Consider the following 16,778-nt stretch of genomic DNA (forward strand, 5'->3'; position numbering starts at 1 on the left):
AAAAGCAAATATGTCCTTGTTTCATTCCTAATGTCAGGTTCAATAATTCACCTTAAGTATAATGTAAGCTGCAGTTTTTTCAGATATCCTTGATCAGATCAAAAATATTCCCTCTATTATTACTTTGGTGAGAGTTTTTAATCATGAATGGATGTTGACTTTTATCAAATACTTTGTCTGCAACTACCAATATAATAATATGATTTTCCCCCCACCCCTTATTTTGTTATTTCCGTGAATTACACAGATATATTTTTATTCCCAGTTAACACCCACCTTTCCATTTCTGGAATAAACTGCACTTAGTCATTATTATATTTTTTTATATACCACCTGATTCAATTTGCTAATCTTTTGTTTAGGAATTCTGCATCTCTGTTCATAACAGAGACTGGTAAACCAGCCTTTTAAAATGACATTTTTCTTCTCATTACAGAGTGCTTTCGACAACCAGAACTTATATGATCAGAAGTGTGCTCTAGGATGTTCACTTTCTCGTGTGCATGATGAAGAATGGATCATTGAAAGAGATGAATGTGAAGGATTAGGGGCTATCTGGAGTAGTAGGAGAGTCTGCGCCCAGTGGAAGTGGAAAGGATTTAGCTCCTGATTAGATGAAAGTGTAAAATTGTGAAACAGATAAATTAGAAGTTGATTTGAGCTTAGAGAAGAGTAAAAACGATGAGTTGACTTGGGGTGAAATCCTAGTCTTCACCATAATTATCACCATCATTAAGATCCATATAAACGAATGAAGACAATTTAAAAAACTGAAAACGCACGAAATTCCATAAGTGGTTAGTGTGTAAATGTATTTAAATATGAAGCTCCCTGAAGTCGCTCTAGAGCTAATGTTTAAGGCTATTTCCATTCATAATCAGAAAACAAGTGTGACGGTGACCCTCTATTTTCTATTTTGGAAATTTAAATCTCTGATGCAATTCGATTTGACAGTGGTTTGGCTTGGGATTTTTTGAAAGCTTTTTCTTTCTTTGCTTTCCTCTCCTCCCCCCAAACATTGATGACTGTCGGTTTACTGTGCATTTGCTACGCACACCAGTTCCAATGGCTCTCTTTACTTCAGACCTGGCCCAGTAAAGTGGGAGACGTTTTTTGTATCTGTATAGGGTTCACTCCTTCTTTTGTTTTGCCCCTCCTGGCCTGTCTATAAAACTTTTGGCGGTATTAAGAGCCGGAAGGCAGTCTGTGACAGGGAGTTCCACTATCTTACCTTAATGCTGGCATTTTGGAATAAAAGCTACTCTTCTTTCCACCAACCTTGCCTCCCGAATTTTGGCTTTCGTGGGGCGAGCAGCCGGATCTTTTGCACTGTGCAGATAATCTGATATTCGCTAGCACCCTTAAAATGGGGTGGGTACTTTCCAGCCCTTTAACACGGTTCACTTCCATACACATTGCTCTATTCCCGTCCTAGCCACGAGGTGGCGACAAGGCGCCACGGCGCCCTCCGTCTTATCTCTGTTTTCTACGCAGGCGCGGTCCCAGGAGCGCACACGTCACGGGGCCCACCCGATCACAGTCGCTGCAGCCACTCACGTCTGTCAGCTGGCGATTGCGCAGCTGCACGTCGCCCCGACACTGAGGAACAGACCCATGTGGAAGCTGCTGCCGACTGCGGGCCCGGCCCGAGGTGAGATAGAAAGGGAGATGCCCGAGGACCGATTTCCCAGTGACAGATGCCACGGGCGGAGAGTCTGAGGAGCGTTGCTTTCGGCTTGGCCACACCCATTTTCCCGCCTTCCGGCGCCGCTTCCATCCCCTTCCGCCCGGCTCTTGCGGGGGTCTGTGCGTCGTGCGCAGGGGCGTGGCGTCGTACGCGGGGGCACTGCGTTGTGCACGAGGGCAGTGCGTCTTGCGCGGGCGATGCGCTCTACGCGGGCGGAGTGTTGGCCTGGGCGGGCGGTGTGTCCAGCGCGGAGGTGTGGCGTCGGGCGTGAAGGGCGGAGCATCGGGCGCGGGGGTGAGGCGTCGGGTGCGGGGGGCGGAGCATCGGGCGCGGGGGTGAGGCGTCGGGCGTGGGGGCGGAGTGTCGGGCGCGGGGGTGAGGCGTCGGGTCTGGGGGGCGGAGCATCGGGCCCGTGGGATCCGCTGGCTCCCCAAAGGGGGCCGGTCTCCCGGGTGACAGCGGCCCCTGCGGGGCGGCAGCCCGCCGAGGGATGGCCGGCGTCGGTTGTGGCGCGTAGCGTGTCCACCTTTGAGGAGACATAGTACGTTACGGCGGTGACACCAGGCGTTCGCTCTGTGAAGAAGCTGGGGTGCCTCCGGTGACCGGCACTCCGGCAAGCGTCGTTTCAGCGCGTTTCTGAGCCAGAATGACTGGGGAAGTGGGTGTTTTCTTTGCGCAGTCCCGGCGCGGGGGAACGGTGAGCGGCGGGAGCGGGCAGGTGGCCGGGCAGGGCCCTCGCGCGGTGACGGCCGGTTCGCTGACTGAAGGCGGGCGGAGGAAGACACTGTCTCTCGCCGCACGCAGTCCTGCCGGCACGCGGGTCCTCTCGGTCCTGGGGGCGGAGCGGGGAAGCAGGCCCGGTGCTCCCTCCGGTGCCGTCCCGAGACGGCTAACTTCTCCCATCGCTGGTGTCAGTGCTGCCGTTGACACCCAACAGCCGCGCGCCGCACCCGTGCGCGTGGCTGCTCTGAACGCGCCCTGCGTTGATCTGCGTTCCTTTGCGTTTGCTTCTGTTCCTTACCGTGTTTTTCTCGCTGTGGCTTTAGGGCATATTTTGTGGGACCACTGGCGAGGTCAGGTTCCCGTAATACTCATACTGTTCTTGGCAGTTTTTTACATTATATTTGCCCGGTGGACTTTTTGAATTCGTTTATTAAGTTCCACACAGAGTACAGTTGACCCTTGAACAACGCAGGGGTTAGGGGCGACGACTCCCAAACCCACGCGCCGGTAACTTAATTCGCCCTGTCTTAACGCGGATTCCCACCGCGCAGTGCAAAACCCCTTTGTTCAAGGGTCAACGGTATTTTAATTTTGTTTGGTACCGCATTAAATTTATAAGTTAGTTTGGTCGAACATTCACACTTTTCAGTATTGTTTTTTCCCTTATAAAAATGGTAGACTTTTCCATCTAATCTTTTGCATCCTTCGATGAGGCTTTAGTAGAAAAACGAGTTTGATTTATAGAGTTGACTATTAACATTTAAATAGCAAAATAAAAATATTTTACTTAAATATTTGTCATACCTGTTTTACATATGCACTCATATATGTGTCGGCATGTATATATACACGTATGCGTTTATCAATTTACTTTTTTTTAAATTCTCTTAGAACCATACAGACTTTTGACTGGTGTTGAGTACGTTGTCGGAAGGAAAAACTGTGGCATTCTAATTGAAAACGATCAGTCAATCAGTCGGAATCATGCTGTGTTAACTGCTAACTTCTCTGTAACCAACCTGGTATGTTACTAATTATATTCCACTAGCTCAAGCAAGCGGTTGAAATCACAAAACGTTACCTTGGTCCATATGTAAGAGAGTTTGTGGGATTTTTCATAAAGCTGTTAGATTTTTTTTTTTAATGTTAAAAAAAATTAAATACTTAAAACATTTTGGCAGTGGTATCAGTGGTGTTTGTTTATTTTGATATTTGAAGTTTCTGCTCCAGTATTTTACTGTTTTAATTTAGAAACTCAGAGGAAGTAGGGCATATTTATATTTATTTACTTAAACATTTATTGAGTGCTTACTGTGTGTCAGTTTCTGCCAGGCCTAGGAATAGAGCAGTGAACAGATTGTCCTGTCTCCTGATTTAGAGTATGGTTAGCCCTGTGAACACAGGGATTTCCTGAATAAGGTAGATTTTCACAGTGGGAATTGATTTGTTTTATTATGGAAAACAGCTCTTGCTTATGCCCCACAGCTCTTTTGAATGGCTTTGAGTTTGTGTTAGTTGCTTGTTTTTGTTACAACCTTAGACAGTAAAGGTAATACAAATATATACAAAGAGCTGTGCTCATCATATGCTGATGGTAATAAGAAAGAAAAAATGTTTTTAGCAAACACTGCATATCAGCAAATGCTGGATCTCTTCAGTGATCTTTAGGTTTTGTGTCTCTGTTCTTAATAGGTTTAGAAAAACTTGAATATTTAGAGTGGTAAAACACTAAGTTATTTATTGATATGTTTTTCAGAGTCAAACAGATGAAATCCCTATATTGACAATAAAAGATAATTCTAAGTATGGTACCTTTGTTAATGAGGAAAAAATGCAGACTGGCCTTACCCGAACTTTGAATACAGGAGATAGAGTTACTTTTGGAGTGTTTGAAAGTAAATTCAGGTAAGAAGGTTTTTTAATTGACATTAAAAATGGACAGATTTATTTTGCACTAATCAAAATCCAAAGGACACCTAATTGAGTTCCTACTTAGCACAGTGGTGAACTTTGTACTACATGTGGTCCGTGCCTCTTGTCAGTCACAGGTAGGATGTGACCAAGGTAAGAGATTAAGTGGGCTGTGGGAATCTTGAGTTACGTTCCTTTGATGCCACATAGGTGCAGGTATAATGTTAACTTTAATTGTTATTTTTTCTTAATTGCAACTCCAGATTTAGGAAGTGATGATTTCATTAGTTAGAAAGTTTAAGAATACATAAAAATTAAAATAACAGCATGTGACATGAGCTTCGAGTTTAAACTTCTGTAAGTTGTCATCTCTGTAACTGTGATACCATAACTTTATGTAACTCGTTTTCACTTACAGAGTAGAGTATGAGCCTTTGGTTGCATGCTCTTCTTGCTTAGAAGTCTCTGGGAAAACCACTTTGAATCAAGCAATATTGCAACTTGGAGGACTTACTGTAAACAATTGGACGGAAGGATGCACTCACCTTGTCATGGTATCAGTTAAAGTTACCATTAAAGTATGTTGAATGCCTTGTTATTATGTTAAAATAAGTTCTGTGAATTTAAGCCTACTCTCTCACTATACAGTCATTTTTAAAGTCATTTACGTTAAATCAGCCATAACGAGTTGTAGATTTCTATATGCCAACCCTATGCCTTTGTGTACCATAGAGGCTAGAATGGCTTTTTGATACTGTATTTATTATGTGAGTCACGCAGAAGCACATAAAATTGTTTTTCAGATTTTTGATTTAGCATTTTGAAAAATGACTTACGCTATCTCTTCAAGAAGTTTATACAGTGCATAGTTTGTGTTTTCAGTCTAAGAGCAAAGCAACCAGAGATCGACTACCAGTTTTCAAAGTTAGCATTTCATGTCTCCTCTGTCAGGCTGTCTTTTTCCAGTCTCTGTCATCTCATCTCAGGCTCTTCTGTTTAGTATTTTTTTGGTTTAAAGCCCTAATCACAAATACTTTTTAAGGTCTTGTAGTTTAATATTACCCTAATGTATCTTCACCTTCTAGAGATTTGTAGATTATATACTTTTAGAAGATGCTGACTCTTCATTAAAACAGTGATTCACTTGGTATGTTTTCAGATTTTGCATCTTCGTCAGATTTGGTTATACCCAAAACTAATTGAAGAGAGACACTGGGAGGTGTTGATCTCCTTTTATCCAGGTTGATCGTGGATATGTAGGATTGTTTTGGGTTAATATCTACAGTGAAAAGCAACAAATATTTAGATGCCTTTATTAGGTGATAGGAAAATCCTTTAATATCTAGTATAATTAATTAAATCAGAATGTGTGGATTATAGCGACAGGTGTTATAGAGAGGGGCTTGCTCTCAGATGGAACCTCAAGTCACACTTGGATCTTGGTGGTTGTATGTCTGACCAAGGATCTTTTCATTTGTTCGAGTTAATTAAATTGACTTATAAATTTAGCAGAGTACTCATTTATGCTGGTGCACCCACAGATAATAGATTCATAAATCAAAATGTCCACTTAGTTTACAGTACGGTTGCACCCTTCCAGTGATCAGAATACTTATGTGTGGATTCTAAGATATGGAGGTGCCTGAGAAATGGAAGAGGTAATCATGCCCTTGCTTGGTGGGTGTGAAACAGGAGCCAAGGCAGTGAGACGGCCCTGAGGGATGTTTTGCTGAGTCCCGGGCAGACCTGAAAGCTGGCACCCATCACCAGCACACATGCCAGTCCAGTGGCTGAGATTTGCTGGCCACCGTCTGACTCTCTCCATCAGAGGACTGGAGATACACCCACAAAGGCTTGCAGGGCCTTTTCAATATTTCTGATCAACCATGTGCCAAAAAACAGAACCTTGTCATTTTTTTGGTAAATTTTCCAGAAGTGCAGGATAGCTTATGTTTTTAAAATCATTGAATGTTAGAGCCAAAAGGGAACCCGAACAGCATTCAGGTCAGTTTTTATTTTCTGATGAGGAAACCGACGCATGAGGAAATCCTTGGCCCAGGATTCCGTGTGTTGGAGCCCCCTGAGTCCAGTGTTGAACTGCACACTCCTGCTTCATGCAAGAAGTCAGTTAGGTCATTCACATTGGAGGTTGGTGTCTTTCAGATTCTGTTCTTGAGAGACACCCCAGATTGCTTGCTCATATTTAGGTCAGACCCCATGTGATTAGAAGCATACTTAAACAAATTCTTTAGCTGGATTATTTTCTAGAATGAGGCTGAATCTTCCTTTTCATTTTCATTGCCAATAGTGGTATTTTCTAATCTTTGTCAGATTATTTGAATATGTATTATTTGAGGCTTATAGCTTAATTCACTTGAGGCTTATAGCTTAATTCACTTAATTCACAGTCCCCCCCCAATCTGTATATATTTATTTTGAACTTTTGCCAAACCCCAAACAGTTATTCCTTTACTTTCTTGAAAAGACTATTCTGTAGTTACAAACTGTTGGAGAGACAGTTGAAAAGGTCTTCTCTCTCATGATACTGTTTTCTCTAGGGCAGATGTTATATTGCTTCAATCCTAAGATACACTTTTTAACATTTCAATGTTTTTTATTAAATGGAATACATTTTAAATTTGACTTATATTTTGTTATATTGCTCCAACCCCCCCCTCACGGCCCCCCAAGCAGTTTTTAAATTACCATATTTTGCCGTGTATAGTACGCACCCACCTTTTTGGCCCAGACTTTCAGGGAAGAAATCTTTTGTTTTAACTTTTTAATTCAAATTTTTATCTGTTTTCATTTAGATACTTGTTTTTTGTATTATAAAAGAATTTTAGCCTTTCTTTTTTTCTTTTTTAAAAGAGGGCACAATTTCATAGTGGCCCATGCAGGGATTGAACCCATCGAACCGGCAACCTTGGTGTTAGTAGCAACGTGCTCTAACCAACTGAGCTAACCAGCCAGCCAGCATTCATTTTTTAACATATTATGGCACAAGAAATTTTATGTAACAAATAATTACAAAACACAAGAACAGATACAAGGTACAAGAAATTTTACGTACAGGTAGCAAATTTTACGATATTTACGCATCATAGAAGGCCAAGACTCTTAGTCCTTGCAAGTTTGTCCTAAGTTCACCAAAATCGATGACCATATTCCAGGGTATTATTTTGCATACGGATATCATCATTGATTTCTAGAGTTGCATTTTTAACTCATAAGCATAAATAAAAGAATTAAAAACATTTATGTAGATACGAAATTAGTACTACCCATGTATAATGTGCATCTTTACTTTTTCCTCACAAATTTGGGCAAAAAGGTGTGCATTATACCCAGCAAAATATGGTACTATTGTAGTTGATGGGTTCTTAAATCAAGTGGTTGTGTCGTGATTTGTATGCTAAACTCAGCAGTGACTGAATACTGACTTCTATGTTGTAGATTGTGGCTTCTTTATAAATTTAGAGATTAGAGAAAAAAGGAATAGAACAGCTCCTTTGTAATTTATAACTTAAAGTTTTTCTTTAAAATAGGTAGCATGAGTGAACACCTGGACTCACGTGTGTTTTTTTCTTTTTAGACAATATGTGCACTCATTTGTGGACGTCCGATTGTAAAGCCGGAATATTTTACTGAATTTCTTAAAGCAGTTCAGTCCAAGAGACCGCTTCCACAACTTGAAAGGTATATTGTGTGTTTTACATAAAACATGATAAAGTACGATGGCACTGGTTTTATTTAGATTAAGTCCCCCATTAATGACTTGTTTCAGGATGTAATGCTATAGTTCAGTTTTATTAGGAAGGTTTTTTGTGTGTAAAGAAAGGATCGGGAAATACTCAGTTGATTGTTTCTGATCTCGGTGAAACAATGCTTCATATGTGCAGGTATTTTAAAGAGCACACAGAGGTGCAGGCCCTCTCCCCCCCACCTCCCCCCCTACTATCCTCCCACCTCCCCTCCCCACCTACCACCCCCCCCAGCAGGAACAGCTCTGTGGCTCGGAGTGGAGCTCCTTTCTTCTGAGAGTCAGTTGCAAAATAGCTTGCTGGTAGTTTTATAGGAATTGCATTGAATTTATAGATCAAGGTGGGAGGAAATGACAGCTTGACAATATTGAGTCTTCCACTATCCCTGAGTTGAGAGGCTGGTCACTTATGAATAGCTGTTGCAAAAGATCTGATTATATAGAAAGTTGAAACTATGGGTTGAGGAGAAGCTTAAGAATTAATCTGATTTTACCTCTATTTTCTTCTTTTCCCTCATTTCCATGGATGATTAGGATAGTTTTATAGCATCCTTTAAAGAGCTAAAATATTATATTAAGTCTCACTTTGGAAATTTCATTTAAACTGACAGAATAATGTAAATTTTAATTTCCTGAGCTTTTTCAAAGAGATTTATATTAAAACACTTAGAGTAGTAGTTCACAGAATTGGAATAAGAACATTATTAATACATAACAGAATTTGATCTTTATGATTGATGTCTCTTTCAACATTTTTGTAATTTATATAGCTTGTTTGAGTTATATACAGAGTGCCAAAACAATGTATACACATTTTAAAATGTATACAGTGTATATATATATATGTATATATATATATATACACTGTATACATAATGTATACACTGTATTAAAATTGTAATACTCAACATGTAAGGATAACAAAAGATGAATACAAGTCATGTGTATGCATTGTTTTGGCACCCCCCCAGTGTATTTAATTAGATCTTGTTATTATCTACCCTTGGATTATATATTTTCAGGAAATAATTAACAGTGCTTTTATTCTATGTGGCACCTGTCCATATTTTTAGAAAAAGCACTTAGATACTTTTTTGTTTTTTTTGTCCCAGATAAAAACTTACCTTTTAAAAATCATTTAATGATATTATGGAAATTAAGTCCTTTAGTATCTAGATAGCCACTTCATTTACAAATTTAATGGCACACATACAAGTAGCATATAATTAGAATATACTCTAATTTTGTTTCTACAGTTTTTACCCACCTATTAATGAACCAGCTATTGGAAGTGAAAATATTGACCTGTCAGGACGACAGGAAAGAAAACAGATCTTCAAAGGGAAAACATTTGTATTTCTGAATGCCAAGCAGGTACGGTTGTAAGCTAAATTTTCCAAAAGAACACATTCGTTATAAACTAGGACAAATTATTAGTATTATCAATGGTTGTTAATGCTTTTTCTTCTGAGATTTTGTGTAGAAGTGTGAAGTGGAATGAAAATTGCCCAGGCACCAGAACCTGCCCATTGTTCATGTATATGATTATTATATTTGTTAATTGGCCAATTAATTAAGTTTATATAAATAATGTAAGCTGAGGGGAACATAAAACTTTGGCTTAAGTTCTAACTTGTTCAATTGGTAAACAGCTGTCGAATGTCTTCTGTGTGCTGAGATGGGGGGTTTGGGTTGTAGTTGGGAAGTGATGCAGGTCCCCACAATGGACGTGCGTGTGGGGAGCCCTGGACACTGCGATGGTGCCCGGCTGCAGGGCTTCCTGTGACCCCGCATCTTCTCGGAGTGGTACAGTTTCCTCCCAAGAAGCACAGCCAGTTCTACTTCAGTTCTGCTTTTATTTTACTTCTAAATCAAATTCTTAGCACTTTTACAATGTACTTAAGAAATTAATTGTGGCTGTTTTATTACTTTTTTCTTTCCATTTATAGCATAAAAAATTGAGTTCAGCAGTTGTTTTTGGAGGAGGAAACACTAGGTTGATAACAGAAGAAAATGAAGAAGAAAATCGTTTCTTTTCAGCTCCTGGAACTTGCGTTGTTGATGTAGGAATAACAAGTTCACAGACCTTCATTTCTGACTCGCAGAAAAAATGGATTCAGTCAATTATGGATATGCTCCAAAGGTACAGACTTACTCTGTATTAGTAGAAAAAAATGTGCAAGTAGGCCGTTTTATATGTAATTTTTGTTGCATTCCACATAACGATGAAAAGTATTACAATAATTATAAAGATGTTGTGTATGGTATCTGAAAATTTATTGTGACTTAGTATGCTAGCAATAGAATATCTTTATGTATAATTTAATCTCAGTATTTATTTTCTGTTTCTTAATTTTAATAGCATTTGTAGAATTTACCTTTCTAAATTAATGAAGTAATATTTAAGTTTTTCTGTAGAATGTGTAGCAGTTGAGAAAGTTACAACTCAAATGTAAATTTTTTTCTGAAATTGCCTCAACTTGAAATGTATTTGTCACTTGATGATTATTACCATTAAAAATGCATATAAAAATTTTTAGCAGTCTTATATAAGCTATTATGGGAAAGTAGGAAAAAAATGTCAGGTATCTTAGAATAGTGTTTGTAGTGGGGACGGAGCGTGTGATCGAGATAAATCGAGGTTTTTTTGTTTCCCAGACTCTTTATTAGGGTTAATAATCTTAGCACTGTTGAAGCCAAAAAATACTGTGAAAATGTCAGACTTGGCAGTATGGTGACTAAAGTTCTAGTCACCCAGCAGAATGCAGTTAGGGCTTCGTGTACTCAAATGCCTAAAAAGCCCATAGCTACTTCCCTACGTTATTCTTTTTTCCTGTCCCAGGAGTCCTTCTGACGGTGGAGATCACTTTTTTTTTCTTTTATGGGTTTGCTCAAGGAAAGAGTAAAATTTCAGTTATCTGCACCATAAATATTTTACTTAATGGAGAGGTACGCATATTTACTGCTGTGAAAAATAAAATACCTGCATAACAAAGATGCCATCTTACTACTACAATCAGAATTGCTGTGGTTCTGTTATGTTTTAGCTAGGAATACAATGGTAAACAAGGTAGCCATTGGAGCTTGCTGTCTATAGGGAAAGAGACGCAGATGAGTAAACGGATAATTACAAATGTGTATAAAGGAAGCAGGGGACAGGGCGAAGGGGAGACGTTTATTCTGGAGAAGGCCTCTACAGGCAGCATCTTAGCTCCGGGCGGTCTCGGAGCCTGCAGAGCGGCAGCAGGAACAACTGCACTTACAGGCCACTGTGCAGCGGGCCCTGTTCTAGGAGCTTTGTGTGCATAAACACACGGGCCTGTGTGTCATTGACTGTCACGTGCTCACGTGCACAGAGCCAAGGGGGCTTGAGGAGAAGTCAGGGATGTGACCAGGCAGTCTGGTTCCCAAGCTCATGCCCATTGTCATTGCGTCTCACTGCCTGTCCTGTGCAGAGACCGAGGGGTGCAGGGCTGCTCAGAGGTCATGAGCACGAGGTGACACTGGGTACTCTAGTCTTTAGCCCTTGGGTTTGGAAGGAGGACAATTTTAAAGTTTGAAGAAGACGTCACTTAAAATAACCATCCACTTAGTCCAAGCTGTTGGAGGTGTAGTTACGGCTGGGAAGTGGCCCGTGAAGCCGACTGTTGGCGGAAATCAGACAGCAGGGCGACCTCGGGGCTGCGTAGTGGCTTGCTGTCTTGATGAGCTGTCCGAATGAGTGTAGCATGCCCGGGTTAAAACTCCATACATCTGGGGGACAGGACAAGCCGGGGTTTTGTCCTTGCTGGGATGTGTTCCCAGAATCCTGGCTCACAGTCAGAGCTCTTCTTGTTAGCACTATAATTGTTTCTCTTTATCCTCTCCTCACCCGTTTCGCAGCTTTGCACAAATTGGATGAGTCATAATCCTTGATTCATGAGACACTGTCATCACTGAACCACCAGTGATGCACATGCATTTTGTTCACTGATTATTTAGTAGTTATTTAAAACTAGGTAACGTGTTTGAGAATCTGCTCCCTCCCCCAAAGTACAAGCTAGATCCTTGACCATAAGTATGGCTGTCTATGTGGTACCCCTTGACCAGTTTCCCCTGCGTGGGAACCTGGATGTGATTGTTCATAGCAGATTTACTTGTCACAAAAACTGGAAAAGAAAGAAGCTGTCGTTTAGCAGGTGCAGGACAAGACAAAGTAGTGCAGCCGCGCCGTGGGGCGTAGCTCACCAACGGAGAGGAGGGCCGTGATAGATGCAGCTTAGTGAGCCTCCAAGGAACTATGCTGAGGGACGGCTCTGTGTCACATTGCCTTTGTTCTGTAAAACAGTTGTCATTCATGTTATAGACGGATAAAAGGTAGGTTCACAGTAAGGTTCCTTAACACACGTAAATTGGTAAAATGATTTATTAAACTTAGAATCATGACATGTATGTGTACAGCTTACATATGTGTAATTGTTCTTCGTACTTTTCTCCCTCCTTCCCCACTCCCTGCTTCTTTCCTTTATGTTTTATCTCAGGATTTTAATAAAACATAGATTTGCTTATAAAAATCTATTGCTTCATATGGGTATTACTGTTTCCTCTTTATTCTGAAAATTACAGAATTTTAGACCTGGAAGGATCTGTAGCCTTTACTTGTTAGTCACTGCAGGTGACATAACTGAATTAGTAAAACATGGGCCCGTGTGACGTTGCTCTGGGGAGCAAGCCAGTACTCTGTGTATTTGAAATTCTCTCCGTATCATAAAACTGCTGTTTCTCTTTGGGGGGAAAAAGGATTCAGCTTGACATCATCTCAGTAAATTTGTTAATTGGAAGATGTTATACTCATACTATTTTATTCTTAATAGGCAGGGTCTTAGACCTATTCCTGAAGCAGAAATTGGATTGGCAGTTATTTTCATGACTACAGAGAAGTACTGTGATCCTCAGGCCCAGTCCGGTCCAGGTAATTAAAGTGTTATTTTATCGATTCTTGAGCAACTTTATTTATTATGTAAATTGATGATAGGCTCTCTGCACATAACTGTATACTTACCAGGGCTGACCATCTTCACTGTCTTTTAAAACTCACCTTTTCCATCCCATCATTTATTCATTCGATAAAGACTTGTGGCTGCTGCATCCCGGGTACTGTCCTAGGTGCCAAAGACACAGTGGTGAATCAGGTGAACAAGTTGCCTGTCACTGTGAATGGTATACTGTAAAGGTCGGACGCAGACAGTTAGCAGGCACGCAGACAGACTCTTCTGGTACATTCTGTTCTGGCCAGGTGCCAAGACAAAGCTGCAGTGAGGTGATAGAGCAGTGGGGAGCGGGCTCCCCTGGGTGGGCGGTCAGGGTGGGGCTCCCTAGGGTGTCACAGCAGAGCCTTGTGCATCCTGCATGAGGAGAAAGGCGGCATGGCAGGATCTGGGGGCAACGTGCCAGTGAGGAGGAACAGGTTACAGCGGCGTCTGTGGAGAATGGGTTCCTCGGGGCAAGGACAGAAGTGGGGACACGAGTAGAAAGCGCTCGTGGCGGTCCAGGTGGCAAGCCTGGTGGCAGTAGTGGAGAAGCAGGAGGAACAGGGTCAGGATGTATTTGGGGTCTAGGCCCAGCAGAGCTTGCCTGTGGCGGAGTCAGAAACAACTGGTAGGTGTGGGCACGAGTGACAGGTTGGACGGCGGTGCCATGTAGTGGGATGAAGAGTGCATGCTGCCATCATCCAATGTTGGTGTCGCCAAGCTGGGGTACTCAGGCAGCAGCCCTTACCCTTCGTTCCTTAAGACACGTCCCCCACTTTTCTTGAAAATAAGCTGATGTTGCTGTCACGCTGATTCATTTCTTCTTTTCTTCTTGCTTTTTTACCTTAGATAGTTGTACATTTCTTCTCCCTAGGAACTCTTCTCTTGTTTGCCTAGCTATCAGAGCACCCACTCTGGAGTCCTGTGTGCATTTACTTGCTTCCTGGTTCTCAGCAGTTGTTGGACTTGGGCCACAAGACAGGTTAGGACAGCACTGTCTTGCCGTCCTTCCAGGGGTGTCGTTCACAGTGTGGCCCACTGAATGGCCACCATGGAGTTGGACAATGTCCCAGCTGAGGGTCTGTACTCTTCATCCTGGTTTAGACATGTTAGAAACGTGCTGAGCCATTAGAGCCTAATGACCAGGAATTGATGAGGTGTGTAGGGCATTACTAGTAATGATTAGTAATAATAGCAACTGTCTTTTGAGTTTGCAGAGACAGAAGTAAGCGATTTTTATATGTCATCAAAATTTAATATGCAAAACAATCTTTTTAAGATAGATGAGATCATCTGCACTTGATAAATGAGGGAACTGATGTACACAGGGAGGTTAAGAAATTAGCCAAAGGTCATGTAGCAAGTCATTTCATTCACACTGACTCTTCAGGGGAAGCTATTAAGATATTATACTGTTGTGCAGATGGCATGTATTTCAACGTGTAAAGTTTTGAGAAATGATGGTGATGGTGTAGGCTTGACGGGAAACAGAGTAAAAGGATAGATATCTGATAAAAAAGTTGACCAGCTAGTATTTTACTATTTGGATAAGAATGCTTATTCATCTGCTGTCTCATATACCCAGTGAGCATAGTAGGTATGTTTCTGTCTGTATGTAGCTAACCTTCAACTACGAAGTTATAAGTGCTTGTGAAGTTTTCAGTATTTCCACAGAACTTATTTTGCTGGAATTGTGACATGATGAACATTCCCAGAATTCATCCTTAGAGGGCAGAAGTGAAAGACCAATTCTTCAGCCTCTCTCAGCGACAGAACTACTTCTGTGTGGATACCAAAGAGAGCCATGTGTTTGGAGAAGCTGCACAACCTTTAGAAACGGCATCGCTGTAGATAGGGTTTTGTTACAGTGGATTTCTGTTCTGTTACAGAAAAAAACAAAACAAAGAAAATCTGTCAGTAATTTCAGGCTGTAACAACAAAACAAACGTAAAAAACAGAATCGTCTGTGTCTAAGTGGGTAGCTGCCCTTGTCCCATCCCCTGTTTGGGACAACTGTCCTTTGTTTCTCTTTTAGCAAACTAGTTCTCAGAAACTTTTTTTCATGCTTCAGAAACTTTTTTCAACGCAAATTTATTTTCTGTAATTCAGAATATTCTGGAGTGTGGCCAAGGCATCTGGGTTTTTTGTTTGTTTTGATTGATTTTAAGCTTGTATTTCTCATACAAGTGCCAGAACCACCGGGTCAGAATATCTAGGGAAGGACTAAACTAGAGAGGAGCTTTCTTTTACGTAAATGAGGAGACCCCTGACTACAAAGGGCAGTCATTTCTTGTTTTTACAAGACCTGAAATCCTCCCTCTGCAACTTCTGCTCAAGAGGCCCGCTGCCTTGAGAAGCTCCCTTCTCACAGCTGCTGCCCTGTATGAACTTCCATGTCTGCCTTTCTGGAAGGCAGCAGAGGTCCTGCCTCTTTGTTCATCTCTACAGTTAGTGTCTCACTGTGCCACTAGAATCACCTTCCCTTTCAAACTTTGCTCGCTCTCATTATCCACAGAGTGGATCCCTCAGCCCTTTTCTGTTCTTCTGTCTCCTCCCATCCTCATCTTGTAAAAATACACCTCCCTACACACTCCGTGTGCTGCATTATGTGCAGTTCCCACACTCCTTGACCTTGCTCGGCCTGGTTCCTGTTCCTAGGACACCAACTCTGCGGTTCCACATCCAACTCGCCTGACAGACGCTCTTGTCCTTCATGAAGTTTTCTAGGTTTTCTCTCCTGTGACTCACCTCCAAGTCAGGTGAATTACTCTGTTTTCTGTACACCAGTAACTTTTTTATTCATTCCAGTTAGAGTTTCTTCCTACTTTGAAATGTAGCCAGTTTCCATGCCTCTTGCAGCCACTAAATTGATTGTAAGCTCTTACTAATGTTGGATTCCCTGATAGCACCAAGCACAGGACTTGTTTGTAGTCGGTATGAATATTTGCTTAGTTGAAATAATTCTGGCATACAAGATTATCTTTGCCAGTGTGGAGCAACAAGATTTTATCATCTACTGTTGGAAATGTATTTATGGCTGAAAGGACCTTAGAGATCATCTAATCTGTCTTTTTATTAGAAGGTAAGAGATCTCAAGGCTGACAGAAGTTAACGTCTCATAGATATTTCATGGCCAAGCCATTCCTAAAATTTGGGTTTTCTGACTACCTGGCCAGTACCTTTTCTATTATATCATTTCACACAGAAACAGATCTTAAGGTATTGGTAAAAATCTACCTTAAAATTAAAAGTGTGAGTTGTTGCAAATATTCACAGGTGGGTCTGTGTAGGTTCTAAGTCATAGACGTCTGACTTACAATTTCAGAACACAGCCAGTTTTGATGGAACAGAGAGAAGGCATGTCGCCTTGCCTCCCCTGTCCCCTCCCTTTTCTCCTTTCCTTCCACGTTCATTCATTTACTTATTCAAAGAGTATGTATTGTAATTATTCTAAGCACTGGAATAAAGAGGTGAGCAGTTCAGAGCAGATCCTTGCCCTCATGGAGAACATTGGAAACAATCTTACTGTTGACAAACATTACTTATTCTTGGGTTCCATTTATAAATGTTACTTTTAGTGATTATATAAGCATCCATAATTATTATTTCGGGCAAAATTCGGGAGCAAGCTAAAATGAATTTTAGGGGTATGTCTGTTTAAGGAAATGCCAGTGAGCTCCTAATA

The 16,778-nt window shown here is 41.3% G+C and overlaps 1 protein-coding gene across 5 annotated transcripts in view; it reads left to right on the forward strand.

Moving 5' to 3' along the window:
• Positions 1-1,239: 1,239 nt before the first annotated feature.
• Positions 1,240-16,778, forward strand: part of NBN (nibrin) — a 33,921-nt gene continuing 18,382 nt past the window's right edge. For 2 of the 5 annotated variants that reach the window (XM_033125836.1, XM_033125839.1), the window contains exons 1-8: positions 1,489-1,651; positions 3,302-3,432; positions 4,167-4,315; positions 4,740-4,899; positions 7,917-8,020; positions 9,341-9,458; positions 10,034-10,227; positions 12,938-13,035. In XM_033125836.1, the coding sequence (XP_032981727.1) occupies positions 1,615-1,651; positions 3,302-3,432; positions 4,167-4,315; positions 4,740-4,899; positions 7,917-8,020; positions 9,341-9,458; positions 10,034-10,227; positions 12,938-13,035 (991 nt within the window). In that variant the 5' untranslated portion in view covers positions 1,489-1,614. Of the gene's footprint in view, positions 1,652-2,069; positions 2,385-3,301; positions 3,433-4,166; positions 4,316-4,739; positions 4,900-7,916; positions 8,021-9,340; positions 9,459-10,033; positions 10,228-12,937; positions 13,036-16,778 lie in introns of those variants that run through there. The other 3 variants (XM_033125838.1, XM_033125835.1, XM_033125840.1) reach the window with 3 other exon arrangements.

This window comes from Rhinolophus ferrumequinum, chromosome 14 (genome assembly GCF_004115265.2).
Source record: "Rhinolophus ferrumequinum isolate MPI-CBG mRhiFer1 chromosome 14, mRhiFer1_v1.p, whole genome shotgun sequence".
Lineage (NCBI taxonomy): Eukaryota > Metazoa > Chordata > Mammalia > Chiroptera > Rhinolophidae > Rhinolophus > Rhinolophus ferrumequinum.